Below are 20,791 nucleotides of genomic sequence, written 5' to 3'. Positions count from 1 at the left end.
ATTAATGTGGATTAATTAACACTCTCTTGGAGATTTGCCTCCCTGTTAACAAAACTACATTTCTGCTGTGATCTCCGCAGGCATTCAGACGTTCATGCTAGATGTGTCTGTGGATTAGTGTACTTTAAAGAGACCTGCACAACCTCCTCTAGTCATGAAATCACTTTCATCCCACGCCGCCACGACTGGCCGGTCGTGCGAGACATTGAACATGGTTAAGACGTCGTACCTGTTGATCTGCGTCAGCCTCGGTGCTAACAGCAGGCTAACGCAGCTCGGGCCTAGCTGGCAATTCTGAGTTTTAATGGAGGAAGAAATGGCGAAACTTTTGTTTTTGTTGTATTGACTGTAGTTTCTCACTTGCAAATTGAACTATCAGGGTCAGAAATCATTCAGAAAGTCAGAAATCTAATAGCTGAACGTCCATCTTCCCTCTTGAGCTCGGATATTACAGCCAAATCCTGGGACGTGTAGTAATAGTGTTGAGATATTAGGGTTTCAGGTGTAGGTGCTCGCTGCAAGCACATTATTTGGACAAAATGGCACAAAAAACACAACATTTACATTTAAGACATCATGTAACTCCTCTTACGACCTAAAGTTAAACGTTATGAGCTTCACCAAAGTTACTAAGAATTATACTTTTCAAGTATCTACCAAACCAACATGAAACAATACAGATGAGAACTTCTCCTCAGCTCTCTTGAGAACTTTTCTTTAAAGACGCAACATGAACGGGTGGATTGCTGCTATGGTAATTTATTTTAGTTATTTATGGTGCGTTTTATGCTGCTGCAGGAATGAGGGGAAACGTGTCCGTCTTGTCAGCCGGCAGCACTGAAGACGTGCGATCATTTCACTTGATTGTTTCTCTGCTTCTCTGCACAGCGTCATGTGTCACGCAGCAAATGTAACGTGTGTTTTCACCTCCAGACATTCAACTCGTTAAAAAGTGTGCAACCAGTTTTGTCTCCAGACATCTTTTCCCTGTTTGAGTCGTCGTAGGACCCCAAATTAACTCCAATACTTGTGTTTATTGTATGTATTTGTTCAGCAAAGTCTTTGGAACAAAATGTATATCTGCAAAAAAATCACTTTTAAAAGATATTTTGATGGTAACTATGAACATCCAGCATGATGTGAGCCAGATTCCCCAAAAAAGCCTTCTGGAGCGTCAATAAGACACCTTTTTGGAAAGATTAGGACCTAAAGAATCAGAATCTGCAACAAAAATCACAATAAAACAAAGTATTGGTCTGTTTGGAAGGAGTTTCAGTCAAAAAACTGTGTCGATCGGTTCAAAAATGGAAATATTATGTATTTCAAGCCAAAAGGTTGTCTGAATGGGGCATGCTGGGACTTAACATGAGCGTGGGAGGAGTTTCTAAAAGGTTAATAGAAATTTTTAAACCTAAAAAGAAAAGATATGCTCCCATTGTGTGACCGACAATCTCCACAATGCCGGGTATTAAAATGGGAGCGGGAGGATTTTCTCGCACGATCTCCAGAAGGTTAAGTGAAGGGTGCCGCGACACTGGAGAAATACTTCTTATTGAATGTGTGTGGTGCTCGGCTGTGCTATCAAACATCTCGGTGCACTTTTTAACAGCGGAGATTCTTTGGAGGATCCTGCTCACAGTGATCATGATGTGCAGGAGTGTTTTATGCACGTTTGTATGGCCGCTAGATGACAAAAGAGGCTGCATGGACATAATTTCTGCTGGGACACTTGAGTGTGTGCTAAAGCTCCCTCCGGTCTAACATCGCTGGAATGTCTGCAAGTAACTCTGAAGAAGAGGAGTCACTCTGAAAGGTCCCAATGACCCCATTCCCTCATTTAACTGGAGCAGTAATGGGGGTTTGTGTTTTAGCTCTCTGGTGATTTGTCAAGCTGTCAGTATCCCTCGTCTCAGTCGGGCCGGGAGGGAGGGGGAGGTCACAGGGTCACAGGATTTAGAGAGGAGAAGCCCAAATGTCAAAGGTAAATGGCAGTCTTCCAGTTCACTGCAGCTTTGCCGGAGTCGTTTCACAGTTTAGCGAGACGGCGAAAGCTGCTTGTGTGCACAGCTCAGTGTTAATCGGGACGGGCAAGACCAACAGCAAACCACAGCAACCCAGTAGAGGGTCATTTTTTTTGCAGGAATACCAAAGGTTTGACCTCAATAATGATGGCAACAACAGCAACTTTCCACTCAAAAGAGACACTGTTGAGAATGCGTTGAGATCGTCTTGTTGAATCACAGGAGTGGCACGATCACAGCGTCATTGGAAATATGAGAAATGAGGCTTTGGTGGCTTCGCGTCACCACTCTGCTGCTCCTTTTGAATCATTTCAATTAAATCCAGGTTAAACCCAGTGACTAGCATGACTGTAATTAGTCTGATTGAGCATTAGCTTATGACACCTGACAAGTCTCGAGGAGTCTTTCCTGCTGAATTGTCTGTGTTTGTCTCGCACCAGGGCTAGTCGAGCACGGGAGAAACTGGACGGCCATTGCCAAAATGGTGGGCAGCAAAAGCGAGGCACAGTGCAAGAATTTCTATTTCAACTACAAGAGGCGTCACAACCTGGACAACCTGCTGCAGCAGCACAAGCAGGTACGCCACGAGGTACCCGCCGTCTGTTGTGGTTCGGTCATGGAACCGCTGTAACCGTAACGCACGAATGCAAAATGCGACTCTCTCTGTTTCCCAGGACACACGGCGGGCTCGTGCGGATCGGTCTCAAGGTGAAGGTCTAGCCGCGGCGTCGCCCGACGATGACGACGACGACGACAACGCAGATGACAGTGAAGGTCAGAGAGACGGCCGATAGGAAAGCACGTGTTCCTCGTCGGGAACGCACGGACACATTTTGTCTCCGACCTTCCTCCCCGTGGGACCGAGTGCGAGGGACACCCGGGTGAAGGACGCAGGGTTAAGGGAAGAGGGCGTGAAGAGAGAGAGGGAGTTGCGATGAGCACAGTGCAAAGCCGTGACGCCTGATCCGAAACGCACTCCGAATGGTCATGTGAGGGTTTCATTTTGCGTTGATGGCTCTTGGTTTGCTCTCTTGCTGACTACAGTTTTAATGAGAGAGAGCGAGAGAGAGCAAGAGGGGGGGGAAAAAGGATCAAATGAAAAGAAGCAAGAGGGGGAGAGGTGGAGATAAAAGATATGAACCAATTCTGAGTACACGGGCGCCTGTTGCATAACAATTCTTGGCTTTGAAGACTCAACAAAGGCGGCTCTTTGAACACAAAGTACCGGTCCACTTGTTTGATCCTGGCCATCTACCCGCCTCCCTGCTCTCTGCAGAGCTCCTTATCTTCGCCGGCATTACGTGATGGAGGCGGGCCCCCTATGAAAAAGATAGCGTGCGACGTATAGCAATAGATTAGTTATGACAAAAAAAATACTGGAATTAAAAGAAAAAAGCAGCAAAGCAATCCAGTTTTTGTTTTCAGGCTCAGCAGACGCGCATGTAATTCAAACAGCCACATGATAGCCGTCCTCATGATAGCAGTGGCGACAGCGGGAGGTCACAAGGTTTTCCTGTCATGTTTATTTGACTTTGTCTTTGTTCCATGGAAACCCGAGCGGCGCTCTCGAGGTCTCGGCGCTCGGCAGCCTGTTGCTCTCACGTCGTTTACATCGGAGCCGGACGAGGCCCGCGCTCAAGTGTTTCCCACCAACGTTGTAATGTTTGTCGTTTTCCCCCTGATTGTGGTTTCGTACGTGAAATGCAGTTGCAAAAAAACATTTTTTTTTTCTCGCAATGACATCCCATCTGGACTGGTATCACCATGGAAACAACTGCAGCGGTTGACGTTATGTAAACCAACAGAGGCGGCAGATGAAAGATGATGTTCAGACATGGAGTCATGTGTTTATCCTTTAAAAATCAGCACTTTGTTCAGGGTCTTGATATTTAACCCGTTAAAAACTGGGGAACAAATTTTGTCTCCAGATCTCTTTTTCCCTGTTTGAGTCGTTTAGGAACCCTAAATTAATTCCAATACTTGTGTTTATTGTATGTATTTGTTCAACAAAGTCTCGGAGAAAAAAATGTGTATTTGCAAAAAAAGATGTTTTGATGGTAACTATGAACATCCAGCATGATGTGAGCCAGATTCCCCAAAAAAGCCTCCTGGAGCATCAATAAGACACCTTTATGGAAATATTAGGACCTAAAGAATCAGAACCTGCAACTAAAATCACAATAAAACAAAGTCTTGTTCTGTTAGGAAGGAGTTTCAGTCAAAAAACTGTGTTGTTCGGTTCAGAAATGAGAAAAATAATGTGTTTTAGCCAAAAGACTGTCTGAATGGGGCATGCTGGGTATTAAAATGGGAGTGGGAGGATTTTCGCACACTGTTTCCAAAAGGCTAAGATACTTGAAGAAAGTAAAATAACTGTTAGATGTATTGTTGGTGTATTTTTAAAGTCTTTGAGGCCTTGGGTCCAGCATCTCAAATGTCATGAAGCGATCATTAAATAAACAAAGCGGTCATAGATTAGATACAATACGATTACACGCGTGTGCCAAACAGAACGTGACCACGGGTCAGTTCCACATGTGAAGAGAGGAATGTGTGACGTGATAACTTTTTGGATTATTACACGGCGCCGGTTTGTCACTTTGTTTAGTTTCTTGCGGTCCTTTGGGTTCATAATCAGTCATTTGTTTCCTGACATGATAAATCCCCCCAGAGGTAGATCTGAGTACATTTTCTAAATTATTTGTCGTTTTTCTTCTTGTCTTCACCGTCTTCGGCTCCATGCATTGTTTGACCTGCGCTAATTAATCTCTTCATGCTTCCTCAGGCGGTGACAACAGCTCGGACACAGAGAGCGCTCCCTCCCCCTCGCAGCCCGGCGACTCCAAGAGGGCCGACGGCGCCGCAGGAGACGCTCACTGCTCCGACCAGGACAAAGGTCAGGCCAGTAACGGAAAGGCCCTGGAGCCTTTATACAGAGGACTCTGTGTCAAGGAAGAGAAAAGCCCCGAGAGCGAGACTGGATCTCAGGAGGAAAAGGCCCGGGTGGCTTCCTACGCGGGCTCGCTGCACCCCAAAACCGAACCCCAGGACGTGGACATGAAGGCCGGGGAGGTTCAGATCAAGATGGAGCCCGACGTCAGGGAGAGAGGAGAAAAGGGAGATCACGGAGAGAGGCACAGGGAACTCCACTCGGACAATGACTCCAGCGCCACCTGCAGTGCCGACGAGGATGTGGAGGCAGAGCCCGAGAGGCCGAGGTGGGTTTCTTCGTGCACTTCACGTTCAGTGTGTACATAATTGTGGTTGACGGGAACAAGATCTGCTTATGGTTTGAGTGTGACATATATATGTATATATATATAGTGATGTCCTGAGAGGTCGTGGGTGTAGAGATCGAGACGACAAGCAGTGGGTTTGTTAGCTCAAAACTTTAGCAAAAAGGTCAAACTTAAATCCAACCAGAAGGAAACCAAACATAAATATTCCAGTCCTTAGAGTATCTCCAACTCTGCTTCCTCCCCTCTTCTTTTGGTTCTCCCTCATCCCTTTTAGCCTCGGTCCTGCCTGCACAGCCGACTGGGAATTGAAGTTTATACCTTCTGATGTCACTCTGGTTGTAGTCTCTGCTGCAACCACTGGGAGGGGGGATGTACCTCCCCGTTAATGACCGTTCCTCTAATGACATCACGACATGTTACGCTCTGTGCCTCTGCAGAATGTTCTCCATGGACAAGCCGACGTTGCTCAACCCTCCCGGCTCGGTGCTGGTGTCCTCGCCCAAGCAAACCCAACACAACATCCAGCAGATGCAGCACCGGGCTGCCAACATCCCGTCTATGGTCAGTCACGGCTTCAGGTTCATCCACTTGCGTTAGTGATCTCTGCACAATGGAACAACGGCATCGTTTCCCTCCTTTCATGTACCTAGGTGCCCGGCCCGTTTGGCCCCGGCGGCGTGCCCATCAGCGGCTTCGCCATGCTGCAGCACCAGATCAAGGCCGTGCACGACTCGGCGCACCAGGAGGAGAAGCAGAGGCAGGATCAGGGCGACCTGGAGCGCAGACCGCCCTTCAACACCCGCAGCCCCGCCGTCATAGACAGAGATGGTAAGGGAACGAAAAACTTCTCCTCATTCGGCCCTCATCGCTCTCTCTTCCCGGTCATCGCTCCGTCAGCCTCGTCCCCTCCTCGCCGACAGCCGCGGACTATTTTCAGCTAATGCATTTTGTCGGCCTTGTTCGTTTTTTTTTTGTTCAGTTTAAAAATCTGGACCGTCGTGATGTGGTTTAGCCGGAGCCGAGACCAAAACCGCCGTTTCACATTTTAATGCAAACTCAGAGGTGAAATCCTCATCGATGCCCTTCTTTAAATGCCTTTGGATGAAAAAGGGGAAGTCTGGTGTTTCTTAGAAGTTGAATGTTCTGAGTCAGACGCTCGCTGCCTCTGGGCAGTCAGGCAGAGGTCAGACACTTCGCTTCAGAGGGAGGGAGGTAAAGTCACTTGGGAGACTGCACTGCAGCTTGATTTTTTTTTGCAAAGCTTTTAGCACCTTTTTAGTCAGGATGCTGTGAAGAGAAACGCAGCTGAGCTTTGACAGAAAGCTATTTCTCACAAAGGCTTCATCGGGTGTGTGTCCGGTCGGAGGTGTCGGTCGCACGGCCGTCCCTTCTAGGTCCGTTCTTGTTTTTTAATAGCGGCTCTCTTCCCTCTGTCCTTATGCCTGTGTGCTGCAGGTAAGCCCTTACCCTACATGCCTTATGACATGAAGCTGGTTCTGGACCAGGAGGTCCACTCCGGCCGGCCAGGCTCTCCCTACAGACTCTCCCCCAGGGAGCTGAGCAAGGCCTCTCCCCAGCCCGACCCCAACGCCCCCAATGCCTCCCGCTACAGTGTGCCACCAGGTAAAAGCACATGTTCACCTCCTTATCCTCCCCTCTTTGCCTCCTCACTTCCCTTGCTAAAACAAACCAGGCCTTCCCGACTCCCATTGAGTCTGTTAGTTTTAACAACGAAGGCACTTTTTGGACTTTTTGGCAATGTTCTTTACTTTGGGTTGCAGCTGAGCAATTAAATTAAAACCTAAACTGTCTTTATATTTCTCTTTGACATGTATTGATATCAATATTTTACAGCACAGCCTGTGTTTATATCTGTAGGTCGCTGCTTGACAGGTAGAAGTTGTTATATTAGTTGCTGTGTTTGTAAAAACACGGCATTCAATGTTGGCCAGCGAGGGAAGGAGAGAGGGAGGAAAAGAGGGAGGGAGAGAGAGAGAAAGAGCTACAGAGGGAATGAGGTGAGGCGTTTGGAGTTTTTTCTGATTGTTTCACGGCGGTTTCGGATGAGTCTCTGAAGGGCGTGACGGCGTATTTAACGACCTGAACGCGCGACACGCTCCGCCCAGGAATGTTCACAGCACCTGTCAGTGGCTGCCATCAGCACCAGTCATCTTGTTTTTTTTAATTTACCCTCAAATTATGTCACTTTTCAAACCCTGTGTGATTCACTCGGCCATGACTAAGCAGAGGAGAGAAAGCAGCGTCCCTGTTGGTGTCGGCTGAGTCGATCACCTGCAGTCATCTCCCCCCCATCTGTTGTGTCACGAGGCCATTGTGTTGTGAATACAATGACACTTCACATGGCACATATATCACACTTTCTACTTAATGGTAAAAATATAAATGCACAGCAAACGCATACCTTTTGTATTTACGTCCCAATTAATCATGACTAATAACCTTAAACCTGCTCTGAAGTCATAGACACGCGTTTCCTCGTTTGCCTCGGTATGAAGGGATTATACAAACTGTTTTAAGTACTCGCACAACAACACAAGAAGAAAGAACCCAAACTAGTTTTTAACAGTGAATAAACAGGTTCATGCTTTTTGAGGGAGATTTGTTTCTCCCTGTATTCAATCTATTGGAGGAGGAAGAGAAGGAAAACTGGTCTAGTAAAATACTATATACTGTATGTCCAGCTGCAATGAGACAAATATGATTTCTTACAGTTGAATTCCTATTTTTCATTATGTCCCTTAAACAGGATATTTGTACATTTCCGTTGGGACATGAGTTAGCTGAATGACAGCGAGAAAAATGATCTTATAGCTCAGTAACGTTCGACGAGATCAGGTCCACATTTGACGATGATCTTCCTGGCAAAATAGTTTCTCATTATTTGCAAGATCCTCGTGTCCAGATCGAGAGGCTTGTGGTTTGTGGACCGCAGCGAAGGATTCATTCGGCTTGAGGAATGAAAATGTCCTCAGCTGTAGCTGATGCGGAAATCACATTTGGATTTGAACTTAAGTTCGACAACAAAAGCGTCTCTTGTTGGGCTGAACGTCTCCCATCGCCTGACAAACGAGGTCGTCCCCGACGGGGAGCTGCAGCGTGAATGTTAATGCTCGACACGCAGTCTCCTCTGCAACAAGGATTCATACATTCGTCATGGAGCCGCTTGTGCGTCTCGCCTGTCCCCGTTTGAGCCGGCGGGATGACGTCCGCTCCCGCTGGAGCGGCGCTCACAAGACCATTTGCATTTCAGATGTGTGAGCGGCGCAGAGGCTGCAGGCGCACTCGCTGCATGGAGGTTACTCCCGGTCGTGTGCTTGCTGTTGTGTTGTGATCCGTTTCGCCTACTCGGCTTTCCCGGGAGAAGCAGCAGCAGCAGACGGCGGCCACGAGCCGAGGACACCTCCAGTTGAGGACGCGCTTCTTCGCTCGTCACTCACTGGAGTCGCTGAATGTTGTATCACGTTGTGTTTGATGGGAAATGGAGCTTAATGGGACCTTTTTGTGCTGTGTTGGTTGACGCTGTAATGTCTGGCAGGCAGAAGCATCCACTGAGCCGATCTTCATTAGTTTGTGAGCGGCGATTAGTCGTTTCTGTGTGCAAAAAGTCTGCAATACTTGGCCGTTTAGGCAGTTATCTAATCCTCAAATTTTGGCTAATAAGCAATTTGTCTCAGATACTGTTTTCCTCTTCCCAACAGTCCTCCACCCCGCCGCCAACCAGATGGTCCAGAGCATGCCAGATGGAGTCCGCGTGACGTTCAGCAGACCCAGTCGACCTCCCAACATTCCCTCTCCTCCTCCACTCATTCCAACCACCAAGCCCACGGACAAGCCCTCCTTCATCCAGGGCGGCTCCATCTCGCAGGTGAGACAGCGAGAGGATGTGGTGTCCTGCTCTCAGGACCCGCTGGCACGCACAGCCAGGACAAAACACTCCACAAAAGCTTCTTTGTGGGGGTTTTTTCTACTTCTTTTACTTCGAGTAGTGCTATGGAGAGTTTTTGTAAATGTCATTTTAATGAGTGAGTCACACACACACACACACACACACACACACACACACGAGGACGTGCATGTGCTCGAGGTGGACGCGATGCATTTTCCTGCAAATGGTTTCAGAATATTATCCACTGAGCTGAAGTGGTGGGAACCCGCGCAGACATAAACAATGCTAGAAGCTCTTGGAAATGTGGTTTTGCAAATGTTTTCCGAGAAAGGGAAGGCAGACAGCATGTTCGCTAAAGGTCAAGAACGCACCGTGTGTTTTGATGAGCAACACTGAACGCAACCAACTTTCATTTGTCTTCAAGAAAACTCCACGAGCATCTTTTTAAATCATTAAATTCATACGTGCTCGTGTGTCGAGGTCCACCCTCCATTGCTGTAACATTGTAGGGATGGAGTAGCGGAGCAGAGTGTGGCTCAGTGGTTAGCATTACAGTCTTCCAATCAGAAGGTCGGTGGTTCGAATCCCGGCTCTTCTAAGACACGTCGTTGTGTCCTTAAGCAAGACACTGTCTACGGTGTGTAGAGCGCTTTGGATAAAAGCTTCAGCTAAATGAAATGTTAAAGGTCAAACCTGAACCATAACAGCCACTTGTTGTTGTTGTTGTTGTTGGCACCATCTCTGCGTACGATGCGGTCGATGTTCTAATGGACCATAAATCAAAAAGACAGACATTTGCAATAGACCGTCTGTGTTTTCAAAAGCTCAAAGAACTTTGTCAGAGAAGCTTTGAATACATAATAAGTTTAATAATTATAAATAATACATTTGTCATCCAGTTTTCAACTCGCCAGGTGGAATAATTATTCTTTCATGAAACAAAATGACATCAGTCAGAAATGAAGGAACAGTGAACATGTCTGCTCCGTCCTGTTTGTCAGCGTCCAACATGTGGACTTTTGTTCCTTGAGGTTATTTTGGTTCCTCCGCTGCACAGAAGAGGAACAAGCTTCCTGTGTCTTACAGCGAGATCTCTCGTAACAGATTCATCCAGAGCAACTCGTAAAATATCTACTAGTGAGGAAGACGCTTTGTTAATCAGCTGTTATCGTAGCATTTAGCTCGGCGTGTCAACAACTGGACCACACAAACACACACACACATGTACCAACGTCTCTTGGCACTACGTTTTGTTTTCATGAACTCATCGACCTGACCTTCATGCGATCTTTGTTCCTGCTTTTTCCAGGGAACTCCTGGCACGTACCTGCCGTCCCACGCTGTGTACGGGCCGGAGGGCAGCAAGAGCACGGTGGGCTCCATCTCTCTGGGTCTGCCTCGCCAGCAGGACCCTAACAAGCCCGGTAGGACGCGCCGTCGCATCACTGGGAGCCGGCTCGCCGCAGCTTTAGACATTAAGTCCCAACCCGGCCTCGTTTAACGACACCTCCTGAGGGATTACTGTAGTTTAAAGGCTGTGAGGTTTTATCTCTCTGCATCAGAACATTTTGCAAAAAGCCAGCTTTTATTGAATAATGGCTTTTTTTCCCCAAGCTCAAACACGACACACTTAAAAGCTCCTGCATGCCATTTGGCGGTTGTTGTGATGATTAAAAAGTTCTGAAAATAAAAATGCATCCACCCGTGCATGAATAGAGACAGAAAAATATTTAAATAAGAGATCAAATGAACATTGGAAAGCAAGGTTTTACCATTGTTGAGCCTGAACTGCATCAGTCGTAACGAAGCTATTGAACAACAAGAACTTACTCGGCATGTTTTTAAAGTTTAAGCGTCTGCAGTCCTTTTCTTTGTCTTTTCTTTGTGCCGTAGTAAACGATCACTTGCAACGCTAGCAGACACTGTAAATACCAGGCACAGTGATTAAGAGCAAGTCTGTTGCGTTATCGACACACACTCAGACCAACACTGCTGCTGATGCAACATGTGTCACAGACACCCAGTCTGTAATGCTGCAGATGCGAGAGCTTTCTTATGTGTTACCTCTTTTTTTTTTTTAAATGAAACTCTTTGAGATTGTTGCCTAAACTCTTCTTGTCCCTGTTCACTCTCCAGGAGGTGCAGCTCCATCCATACAGGACGGCCGAGGCAACCCAGCAAAGATGAGCGAGGGGCTGACGATGAGAGGATCGATCACTCAGGTGATGAACGGATGAAATAGATGACGGACAGTTTTTCAGCGGTGCCAATATTTAAGGGTATGGGACTCTGCCGTTTCTGTTGCGTTACGTCTTTGCTCTTCTCTTTTAAAATAGGGCACGCCGGCCTTGCCTCAGTCCAGCATCGCTGCCGACCTCCTGAAGGGAACCATCACAAAGTTGGCCACGGAGGACCTGAGCAACCCGGACAAGGCGAGGGGCGAGCAGCTGTCTAAAGGTCACGTCATCTACGAAGGCAAGAGCGGCCACATACTCTCGTATGATGGTAAGAGGATTGACCCAGACCACCATTACAACCGCAATGCCTCTACCAAGCACACACAACAGTCATCTTGTGTTTGTTGTATTCAAAAGCGATCAAGAACCCTCGAGAAAACACCCGCAGCCCCAGAACCGCTCATGAGCTGAAGCGCACTTACGAGATGATGGATGGGCCCATGGGCAGGGGACACCCTGGCAGGGAAGGAGCTCCATTTGAGGGTACGTACCGCTTGTGTGTGTGTGTGTGTGTGTGTGTGTGTCTACACAATGTGACCTGGTCTGTTTGTTCTGGATCAGGAGAGTGATTGTGCTCGTTTGCTTCTCAGGGTTGATCAGCAGAGCTTTGCCCAGAGAAGGTCCACATGGAGATCCAAAGGAAAGACCGTTGATCACAGGATCCATCATGCAAGGTAGCGCACTGCAAAGCTAGCCACGGTCGCGGTTACAAGTAGCATCGAATTATGAGTAAAAAGGCTGTAATACCCTTTTCAAAATCTCTTCCAGGAACACCGAGAACCGCCGCAGAGACTTACGAAGACGCCATGAAGTACGGGAAACAGATAAAGCGAGATAGCCCGCCGATCCGCTCCTTCGAAGGCGGCATCGGCAAGGGGAAGCCCTACGAGGGAGTCAACACCATCAAGGAGATGGGACGCTCCATTCACGAAATCCCCAGACAGGAGCAGCCCGGCCAGGACATCTGCAAGACCCCCGACCTGTCGGACAGGAGGGCGATGGACGGCTCCATGTCTCAGGTGAGACGCTTTGCCTTCTGCACGGCAGACCAGCAACAATATGCTAAATCAAGAAATGCACATACTGGATGTAGCCGATGGTATCTGTGATGAACTGATGACTGACCCGTTGTTGCTTTCATTTCCCAGATTCACCCTCTCAACCAGCCCACTATCAAGCACAACGTCAAGTCCCTGATCACCAGTCCCTCGAAGCTCCCCCACGGCATGCCCCAGCTCGAGGCCATGGAGCGCGCCAAATACGAGGAAGGCAAGGCGGTGCGCCACACCGTGGTCAACTCCACCGGCTCCGTCCTGCGCTCCACGCACCAGGAGGCCAGCAAGTCCCAACTCAGCCCGAGCATGTACGAGGACGCCAACGCTCGCAGGACCCCCGTCAACTACAGCACCAACCCCGTGTCCAGAGGGTCCCCCATGTTGGGGCGGGGACCAGAGGGTAAATATCAAGTACTTTTACTCACAGACTGTGGAGCTTCAGCTTCTCAGACATTTATACAACAATTATAGAGCTAGACAAAATGCATTGTGGCATTTATTTTGTGAAACTAGCTCATCTTATTCAAGATTCCAGATGCTTTTGCACAGATAAAACAGTTATTCTGTACAATGAAAACATTATTTTGCTCGGTCCTCCTAACACAGAATTACAATAAACTTAAGGTAAAAAAATGGCATAAAAGATATAACCGTATTGCACAAAAATATGTTAATAGTATTGCTATAATAAATATGATACAATATGATAATAGTATTGCTTTAATAAATATGATAATAGTATTGCTATAAGAAATATGATAATAGTATTGCTATGATAAATATGATAATAGTATTGCTACGATAAATATGATAATAGTATTGCTATCATATGGTACAATATGATAAGTGTTGCTATAATAAATATGATACAATATGATAATAGTGTTGCTATAATAAATATGGTACAATATGATAATAGTGTTGCTATAATAAATATGGTACAATATGATAATAGTATTGCTATGATAAATATGATAATAGTATTGCTATCATATGGTACAATATGATAATAGTGTTGCTATAATAAATATGATACAATATGATAATAGTTGTTTCTCATTGTATCTTTAAACACTCTGCATTGCTATAATGTTGCAATTTGTCAGAAAGTTCACGTGTTGATGGTATTTCGGGAGGACACTGAAATACCATCAACGTATTTGCTAGAATAAACACATTCAGAAGCATTGGGCAAACATTTATTACTTGTTTTCTTTTTTCTGGACGGACATATTTTCAGGAGAAGTTGTTGAACCAAACATCACCTCATTTAATGTCTCTCTCTCTCTCTCTCTCTCTCTCTCTCTCTCTCTCTCTCTCTCTCTCTCTCTCTCTCTCTCTCACAGGTGTTATGAGTTCTGTGAAATCTGCCGGCCATGAGAGGAAGAGCGCCATCACCCCGACGCAGCGGGACAACGTCCCGGCCAAGTCCCCGGTGCTGGGCGGCGACCCTCACCCCGTGGCCTCTCACAGCCCCTTCGACCCGCACCACCGGCCCGTCGGCCCCGGGGAGGTGTACCGACCCCACCTGCCTCCGCACCTGGACCCCGCCATGGCCATGACCCTCCACCGAGGGCTGGACCCCGGTACGCTGTCTCTGTCCGTTTTCCACCAATAACAGCCTCGTTTGCCTAATTCATTGGCACCGCGCTGCCGGGATCGTCTTCATCTATTGACGTCAGCGGTGGCGATCGGTATCTGCGAGCCTTCTGTTCATGTGTTTTGTTGTGTGTTTTTTTTTTTTTCTCTCTCCCCTCTCCCGCCGTCTGCTACAGCGTTCATGTTCCCCAGGCAGCCGTCTCCCACCGGCTACCACAACACCTACCAGCTGTACACCATGGAGAACACGCGGCAGACCATCCTCAACGACTACATCACTTCCCAGCAGATGCAAGTCATCCGACCCGACATGGCGCGGGGGTTGTCGCCGCGGGAGCAGCCCGTCGCTATGCCTTACGCGGCCGGGGCTCGAGGTACGGACCTGGACCGGCTTGACCCGCTCTCACCTGCCACAGCGGGGAGGTGCCGTGGGAGGAGGGGGGAGGGGCTGTAGTGTGCAGACTGTGTGCTCGTGAAAGTAGTGGCTTCCTTTTCCAGACGCCCAGAAGCAAATGACCTGGTCAAATGTAGCTGATTAGCTCTTAGTGTTGGGGCTGCGATGCTTGATTTATCAATTGGGTACGGTCATCCAAATCTCCGTTTGCTGATTGGTCGCCTCTTCCAAGTTGACCGCTATTCCGCTCCATTCGCGGCCCCGTTGCTTCCTGATCAGACGAAAGTGAATGCGCTACAGCTAACTGTATATACGGTGTTCATACATTCAGAAATTGATGGATCTTGTTGTTCACCGTTGGCCCTTTGCTTCTGTCTGTAAAAGGGATTATTGATCTAGCCCAGATGCCTCCAACTATCCTGTTGCCTCACCCTGGGGGAACAGGTAATCCCACTTTGGAACGCATGGCCTACCTCCCCGGAGCTCAGCCCCCTTTCCCTCCTAGGGCTTTCAACCCAACCTCCATATCTCCAGGTGAGGACCCCTCCCCTTTCCCATCCGCACACCTGTTCCCTTATCTACCCTGCCACACTCGCCGTGTTCCCTCTGTACGAGTGCAGAGTGTCACCTCACCGGCCCGAGGTGTCAAAGGTCAGTTCTGCCGGTCCAGTGTTGGATCGAGCAGAGCGCCAGTGCACTCACACTGGGAGGGATCGTTCACAAAACTGTCTGACTGTAGAGTTTTTTCTGTTTCACAGAGACTGTGCTCCCTAAAAGATCATTTTTATTCATTTGCATCACGGTATGGATTCAGAACTTGTTGGTTCAGCTTCCTAAAGGAATCCTGATCCATCCTGCTGAGTCCCCGTGAGTTAATGTGTGTTTTTAAATGTGTGTGTGTGTGACGTCTTGTCATCGTTGTCCGCAGGCCACCAAGCCCACCTCGCCGCCGCCGCCGCTGCCGCCAGCGCAGAGCGGGAAAGAGAGCAGCGGGACCGCGAGCAGCAGGAGAAGGAGAGGGAACGGGAACGGGAACACCGGGAGCGGGAACGAGAGAGGGAACGTGAGCGGGAGATGAGAGAACGAGAGCGGGAGAGAGCCAATGAATACATCCGTGGAGGTGAGTGGTTTTGTTGTGAAAAGTGAAAAATTTAAGTCAAAAATATATATAATAATATATATATATATATATATATATATATATTTTTATTTTTATATATATATTTATTTTTATATATATATATATATATATATATATATATATATATATATATATATATATATATATATATAAATTAAAAAAAATTAAAAAATGTATACATCCGGGTTCTTACACTCATGAAAAACCTGGAAAAGTCATGGAATGTTAAAATAGTTATTTTCAGGCCTTGAAAAAGTCCTTAACGTGTACTGAAAGTCCTGTAAATGTGTTATATTCATGTGTTCATTCACGCTGAGTTTGAAATAATGAATCTGCTTTTAAAAGAAAGAGGCTCAAAATATCAGAAGCATAAATACAGGCATCTATATAAATGTTTATTCTTTTAATCAAACTATTGTCTCTCATTCATTTGAGTCACTTAAGGTTTACTGTATGCTTTGAATCCTCATTGTTAGTTTAAATACTACATTTTATCACTTTTTATCATGGAAAATTCATGGAAATTCACTGGTCACCATGTGTCTGAACCCTGCGTTAACACAGGGTTCAGACACATGGTGACCAGTGGATTTCAATGGCTTTTCACAATTTAAATATCATGGAAATTTGGTTTAAAGTCATGGAAATCCACCGGTCACAATGTGTATGAACCCTGATAAATGGAGTAGCGTAATACCGCCATGATTGTTCAACAGTTACTGCTCGGTCGCACTTTATTTTGAAAACCAATGTCCCGTGACCGTGTGTGTGTGTGTGTGTGTGTGCATCAGGTGGACCGGAGCAGCCGGGACGGCCAGGAAGTCGAAGTTATCTGCACTCCCCTTCTCCCTCGCTCAGGACGCAGGAGGTCGTGGTTCAGCAGCGGCCGAGCATCTTCCAGGGCAAGAGCGTCATCACCGCTCTGATGTGAGTCTCAACCTGCGTTTGGATGTGTCCTCTATCCGTCTGAGGGTTTGTGCTCATTTATACAAACCTCTTATTTCCTCTTCAGGCCTCATTCAGCAGCAGCGGCGGCGGCGGCGGCGGCGGCACAGAGTAGCTCTCGCTACAGCACTGCGGCGGACGCTCTGGCCGCTCTGGTGGACGCCGCCGCCTCGGCGCCGCAGATGGATGTGGCCAAGGTGAAGGAGAGCAAACACGAGCGGGACGACGAGATGTCTTCGGCGTCTGCCATCCGGCGAGGAGCCAGCCTCTCCGAACATCAGCAACATCAGCAGCAGCAGCAACATCAGCAGCAGCAGCAACTTCAGCAGCAGCAGCAGCAGCAGCAGCAACTTCAGCAGCAGCAACTTCAGCAGCAGCAGCAGCAGCAGCAGCAGCAGCAGCAGGAGGCAGAGAGGCGGTCCATGCAGTCCCCATATGGCGCCATGTCTCTGCCAGGAGGAAAGCCCCATCCAGGTTACTCTGACGGCCCCGGAGTGAAGGACAAGGGCCCTCAAAGCTCAAAGTCCCGCATCGAGGAGGAGCTCCGGACTCGCGGGAAGACGACTATCACGGCCGCTAACTTCATCGACGTCATCATCACGCGGCAGATCGCCTCGGACAAAGACTCTCGAGAGCGAGGCTCTCAGAGCTCTGACTCCTCCAGCAGCTGTGAGTGTGTTGGATGCGGGTTAGCACGTAGCTGATGTCATGCTAACGGCTCACACGTGCTCTGCAACACGGCCGAGTTCAACCTCTTTCTCTGAGAGAAGAACATGAGAAAAATCATTTTCCTTTTGCTTGAGCATTAATAGTAACTCCTGGTCCTCGCCCTGCAGTGTCGTCCAGTCGATACGACAACACCGGTGGAGGAACCATCGAGGTGATAAGCCCCGCTAGTTCCCCAGTCCAGCCCCAACAGGACAAACCGGAGGAAGGGCAACCACAGGCAGCAAGTATGAACATACCAACTCCGTTTGAGCATATGATATTTTCCAGTAAGTAGTATAGTGAAACTGTTTTAATTCATTCAAAGATTGTTGTGAAAGATTTTGTGCTTCGGGTCGATGAGGACATGTGACAGATTTGGCTAAATTTAGCTGCTTAAACGACTGTGACTAATGACTTAGCCCACTGACCTTGTCACACGACACCTTCAGACACCGTTCCTCTGCACTCGTCACCAGACTCTAACTTATTCCTGAAAACAAATGTGGCCCGTTTTTGTTTTTGGCATGCCGTGTGTCAGCGTCTCCCTGTGTGTCCACACCTCACCCTGACGCCAAACAACTCCTCTCTCTGTCCCTCGTCGACCTCCTCCTCCAGCCGGCATGCGGGGCTACGACATGAGTCGCTACCGGCCGCCAGCGGAGCAGCCGCAGCCCGGTTCCCAGCAGCCGCCGTCCTCCCAGGTCGAGAGCTACTCCCAGGTCAACAAGACGCACCGGGTCATGACCTTGGCGGACCACATCTCGGTGAGAAACGATGAAAGCGGTGCGGCACAGGCTGGGTTCACCCCGTCGTACAGAACTAACCCGTTTCTCCTGGTGGCTCCCCGTCCTGCAGCATATTATAACCCAGGACTTCGCCCGGAATCAGGACCCTCCGCCCGTCTCCTCCTCCTCCTCCTCCTCTTCGGCTTCGGCTACATTCCAGAGCGCCGGGCCGCACGTTTCCTCTTCCGGACGATCCAAGGGGCCCAGCCGCTACAGTCCTGAGAACCAGGTCCAGGCCTCGCACCACCAGAGAGCCTCCAGCAGAGTTTCCCCGGAGAACGCCCCCGACAAGTCCAGATCCAGGTACTCGGACGAGCCCGTCGACCCCGAAAGTAGTCGCAGCGAATCTTAATCCATCAGCCGTCAGCTGTGAACGATCCGTCTCTCTCTCTGCTCCCCGTCCAGGCCCGGTAAGTCTCCGGAGCGAGGCGGCAGGCAGATGGAGAACTACGAACCCATCTCTCCACCTCAGAGCTACCAAAGCATGGACAAGCAGGAGGGCATCGGGCCGCCGGCCCAGAGGAGAGAGGCTGACAACCCCGAGATCAGGTACGAGGTTATGATGACGTTTCTCTTTACTAATGAACACTTGAAACGATGAAAATGAAACATTTTTACCTCTTTATTTAAGATAAAATATAAAAATCCTTTATTAGTCCCTCAGTGGGGAAATTACAGGATTAAAGCAGCGTTGCTAGATAAAAAGAAAAAATCAAGTAATATAAATGAACATGGAACAGAATAAAACAAAATGAAAAATGAAACAGTAAGAAGAATATTAAATATAAAGATGGAGTGAAAACTTGTTTTCTTTGATGAAACAACAATATAATTATACCCTCTGAGTTTAATTCAAACCAGATTACATTTTAGTTTAAACACTTTCACTCCGCTTGTTTATTCATACTCATAGTCTGATGCTTGATGCTGTCTGCCCGATCAGACAGTACATCCCTTAATACTGAAGCTTAAACTAATTAAGTAGTTTTGATATTGATTCTAACGTTGTAATAATATAGTAACAGTCAATTCAAAGGTTAATTAACAATAAAATGTAGACTGAATGAATTGAAATGTCTTGTCAGCTGTAATAATGTTGTAGATATTAAATAACCAGTTTTTCTCCGCTTGATCCCCACAAAGCTAAAGTTAGTTTTGACATTTGATAAACGAGCCTGTAAATGATTTGCTTGTCTGGACGCCAGCGGCCCGGACGTTCCCTCCGGTCAGCACCGGTCTGAAACCCCAGCGGGCTTCATGGGGCCTCGTGCCAACAGCGCGTTGCCCCAGTTTCCCCCTTCGCTGACGTTTGACCCTTTGTCTGGTTCAAGGAACGACTCGCGGTCCCCAGGGAGCGTCAGCTATCTGCCGGCCTTCTTCACCAAGCTGGAGAACACCTCGGCCATGGTGCAATCCAAGAAGCAGGAGATCTTTCGTAAGTTGAACTCCAACTCTGGTGTCGGTGATTCTGATGTTGGTAAGTGGGCCTTCTCTTATCCTCCTTTCACACTAACATGCACGCATCAGACGACTCCTGCGGATGTGTGTGCATGCAAGACATTTGTGTGTATTTAACTCATTCCTTCTCCGTTTTCAAGCTCATTTAGCATGTGATAACACGGGATCAACTCAACTCACTGTGTCAAGTTAAACTCCATTTCATTGCAGACATTTAGTTGTTTTTTTATCAACTGCAAATAATTGTCTCGCAGGAAACGCACAACCAGGCACGGAGATTTTCAACTTGCCTGCTGTTACCAGCTCAAGTGAGTAGCAGTTAAACTCAACACCTCAGTCGAGTGCACGTCTGCTTCCTCACTGTGTATTTTATTGACTGTGTTGTGGTTGACAGGCGGCCTCAACCCCAGGAATCACTCATTCAGTGACCCGGCCAACAACCTGGGCCTGGAGGACATCATCCGCAAAGCCCTGATGGGCAACTTGGAGGAGAGACCGGAGGAGCACCAGGGAGGACAAGGGGCTCAGTGCGCCATGAACAACACACCGGGCCAAGCCGGTGACGCCCGCCAGGACGCCAACCCGTCACCCAGTATGGGTAGGCACACTTTACCCGGTCAGAGCCACGCTCGGTCCGACGGGATCTGATGTTTGACGCGTCGCTCATTTCCCACATTCGGCCCCGTTTTGCCTCCGCAGGGAAGCAGAAGCACAGCAAAGCCAACAGCCGGAAGTCCAAGTCCCCGAACCTCGGTCAGGCCTACGCCGGAGGGGAGCGCCCGTCTTCTGTGTCCTCCGTCCACTCGGAGGGAGATTACCACAGACAAGCCCAAGCCCAACCCCAGTGGGGCTGGGACGACCGACCTTCGTCCACAGGTGAGCCGCCGTCCCGCCTCCTGATGTCGGCGCCGACGAGAACCGTGTCCTGGTAAAAGTCAAGCAGGAGCTCGCTCGTCTAAGCGGCCGATCACACCGGACGCGACGCTAAAAAACACGTCGCTAGCAAAGCGGAGTCGCGCAGCTCATCACTGTCACACTCGGCACATTTTTTTTTTTAAATGACCAGCGCGTTTGTGTCGAGGCGTTTTTTAAGCGGCTGCGTGTTAGCGTGAAAAATGATTGGAAGCCCGGTGTCGCCTCCAGAAGAATTCAGTTCCACAACTTCTCTTTTTCGTAATTTATTTCCTCGATCACAGGTAACGTAACGAGCTCTGCAGTTGCAAAGGCAGGGAGTCGTCCAGTCAACGCAGGTTGAGCGTCTAAAACAACACACGAACAGCCGGACGTTCAGCTCTTTAACAC

At 48.2% G+C, this 20,791-nt stretch overlaps 1 protein-coding gene across 3 annotated transcripts in view; it reads left to right on the top strand.

Moving 5' to 3' along the window:
• The window catches only part of ncor1 (nuclear receptor corepressor 1), a 53,271-nt gene that overhangs the window by 29,719 nt on the left and 2,761 nt on the right, over positions 1 to 20,791 (top strand). Inside the window, exons 18-45 of one of the 3 annotated variants that reach the window (XM_068600929.1) lie at positions 2,462 to 2,598; positions 2,696 to 2,795; positions 4,807 to 5,239; positions 5,698 to 5,821; positions 5,911 to 6,088; positions 6,716 to 6,883; positions 8,980 to 9,146; positions 10,477 to 10,591; positions 11,304 to 11,389; positions 11,504 to 11,672; positions 11,762 to 11,887; positions 11,995 to 12,078; positions 12,173 to 12,423; positions 12,553 to 12,859; positions 13,806 to 14,045; positions 14,235 to 14,432; positions 14,837 to 14,986; positions 15,381 to 15,572; positions 16,385 to 16,520; positions 16,606 to 17,207; positions 17,375 to 17,491; positions 17,862 to 18,010; positions 18,102 to 18,334; positions 18,437 to 18,580; positions 19,363 to 19,508; positions 19,744 to 19,797; positions 19,884 to 20,087; positions 20,189 to 20,365. In XM_068600929.1, the coding sequence (XP_068457030.1) occupies positions 2,462 to 2,598; positions 2,696 to 2,795; positions 4,807 to 5,239; positions 5,698 to 5,821; positions 5,911 to 6,088; positions 6,716 to 6,883; positions 8,980 to 9,146; positions 10,477 to 10,591; positions 11,304 to 11,389; positions 11,504 to 11,672; positions 11,762 to 11,887; positions 11,995 to 12,078; positions 12,173 to 12,423; positions 12,553 to 12,859; positions 13,806 to 14,045; positions 14,235 to 14,432; positions 14,837 to 14,986; positions 15,381 to 15,572; positions 16,385 to 16,520; positions 16,606 to 17,207; positions 17,375 to 17,491; positions 17,862 to 18,010; positions 18,102 to 18,334; positions 18,437 to 18,580; positions 19,363 to 19,508; positions 19,744 to 19,797; positions 19,884 to 20,087; positions 20,189 to 20,365 (5,187 nt within the window). Of the gene's footprint in view, positions 1 to 2,461; positions 2,599 to 2,695; positions 2,796 to 4,806; positions 5,240 to 5,697; positions 5,822 to 5,910; positions 6,089 to 6,715; positions 6,884 to 8,979; positions 9,147 to 10,476; positions 10,592 to 11,303; positions 11,390 to 11,503; positions 11,673 to 11,761; positions 11,888 to 11,994; positions 12,079 to 12,172; positions 12,424 to 12,552; positions 12,860 to 13,805; positions 14,046 to 14,234; positions 14,433 to 14,836; positions 14,987 to 15,380; positions 15,573 to 16,384; positions 16,521 to 16,605; positions 17,208 to 17,374; positions 17,534 to 17,861; positions 18,011 to 18,101; positions 18,335 to 18,436; positions 18,581 to 19,362; positions 19,509 to 19,743; positions 19,798 to 19,883; positions 20,088 to 20,188; positions 20,366 to 20,791 lie in introns of all 3 variants that reach the window. The other 2 variants (XM_068600928.1, XM_068600930.1) reach the window with 2 other exon arrangements.

The sequence above is a fragment of the Clinocottus analis genome, unplaced genomic scaffold, assembly GCF_023055335.1.
Source record: "Clinocottus analis isolate CAN_PGR_092001 unplaced genomic scaffold, fCliAna1.0.p SCAF_5, whole genome shotgun sequence".
NCBI classification, from domain to species: domain Eukaryota; kingdom Metazoa; phylum Chordata; class Actinopteri; order Perciformes; family Cottidae; genus Clinocottus; species Clinocottus analis.
The sequence above is the reverse complement of the archived record's forward strand: the minus strand, read 5'-3'. Positions and strand labels throughout refer to the sequence as shown.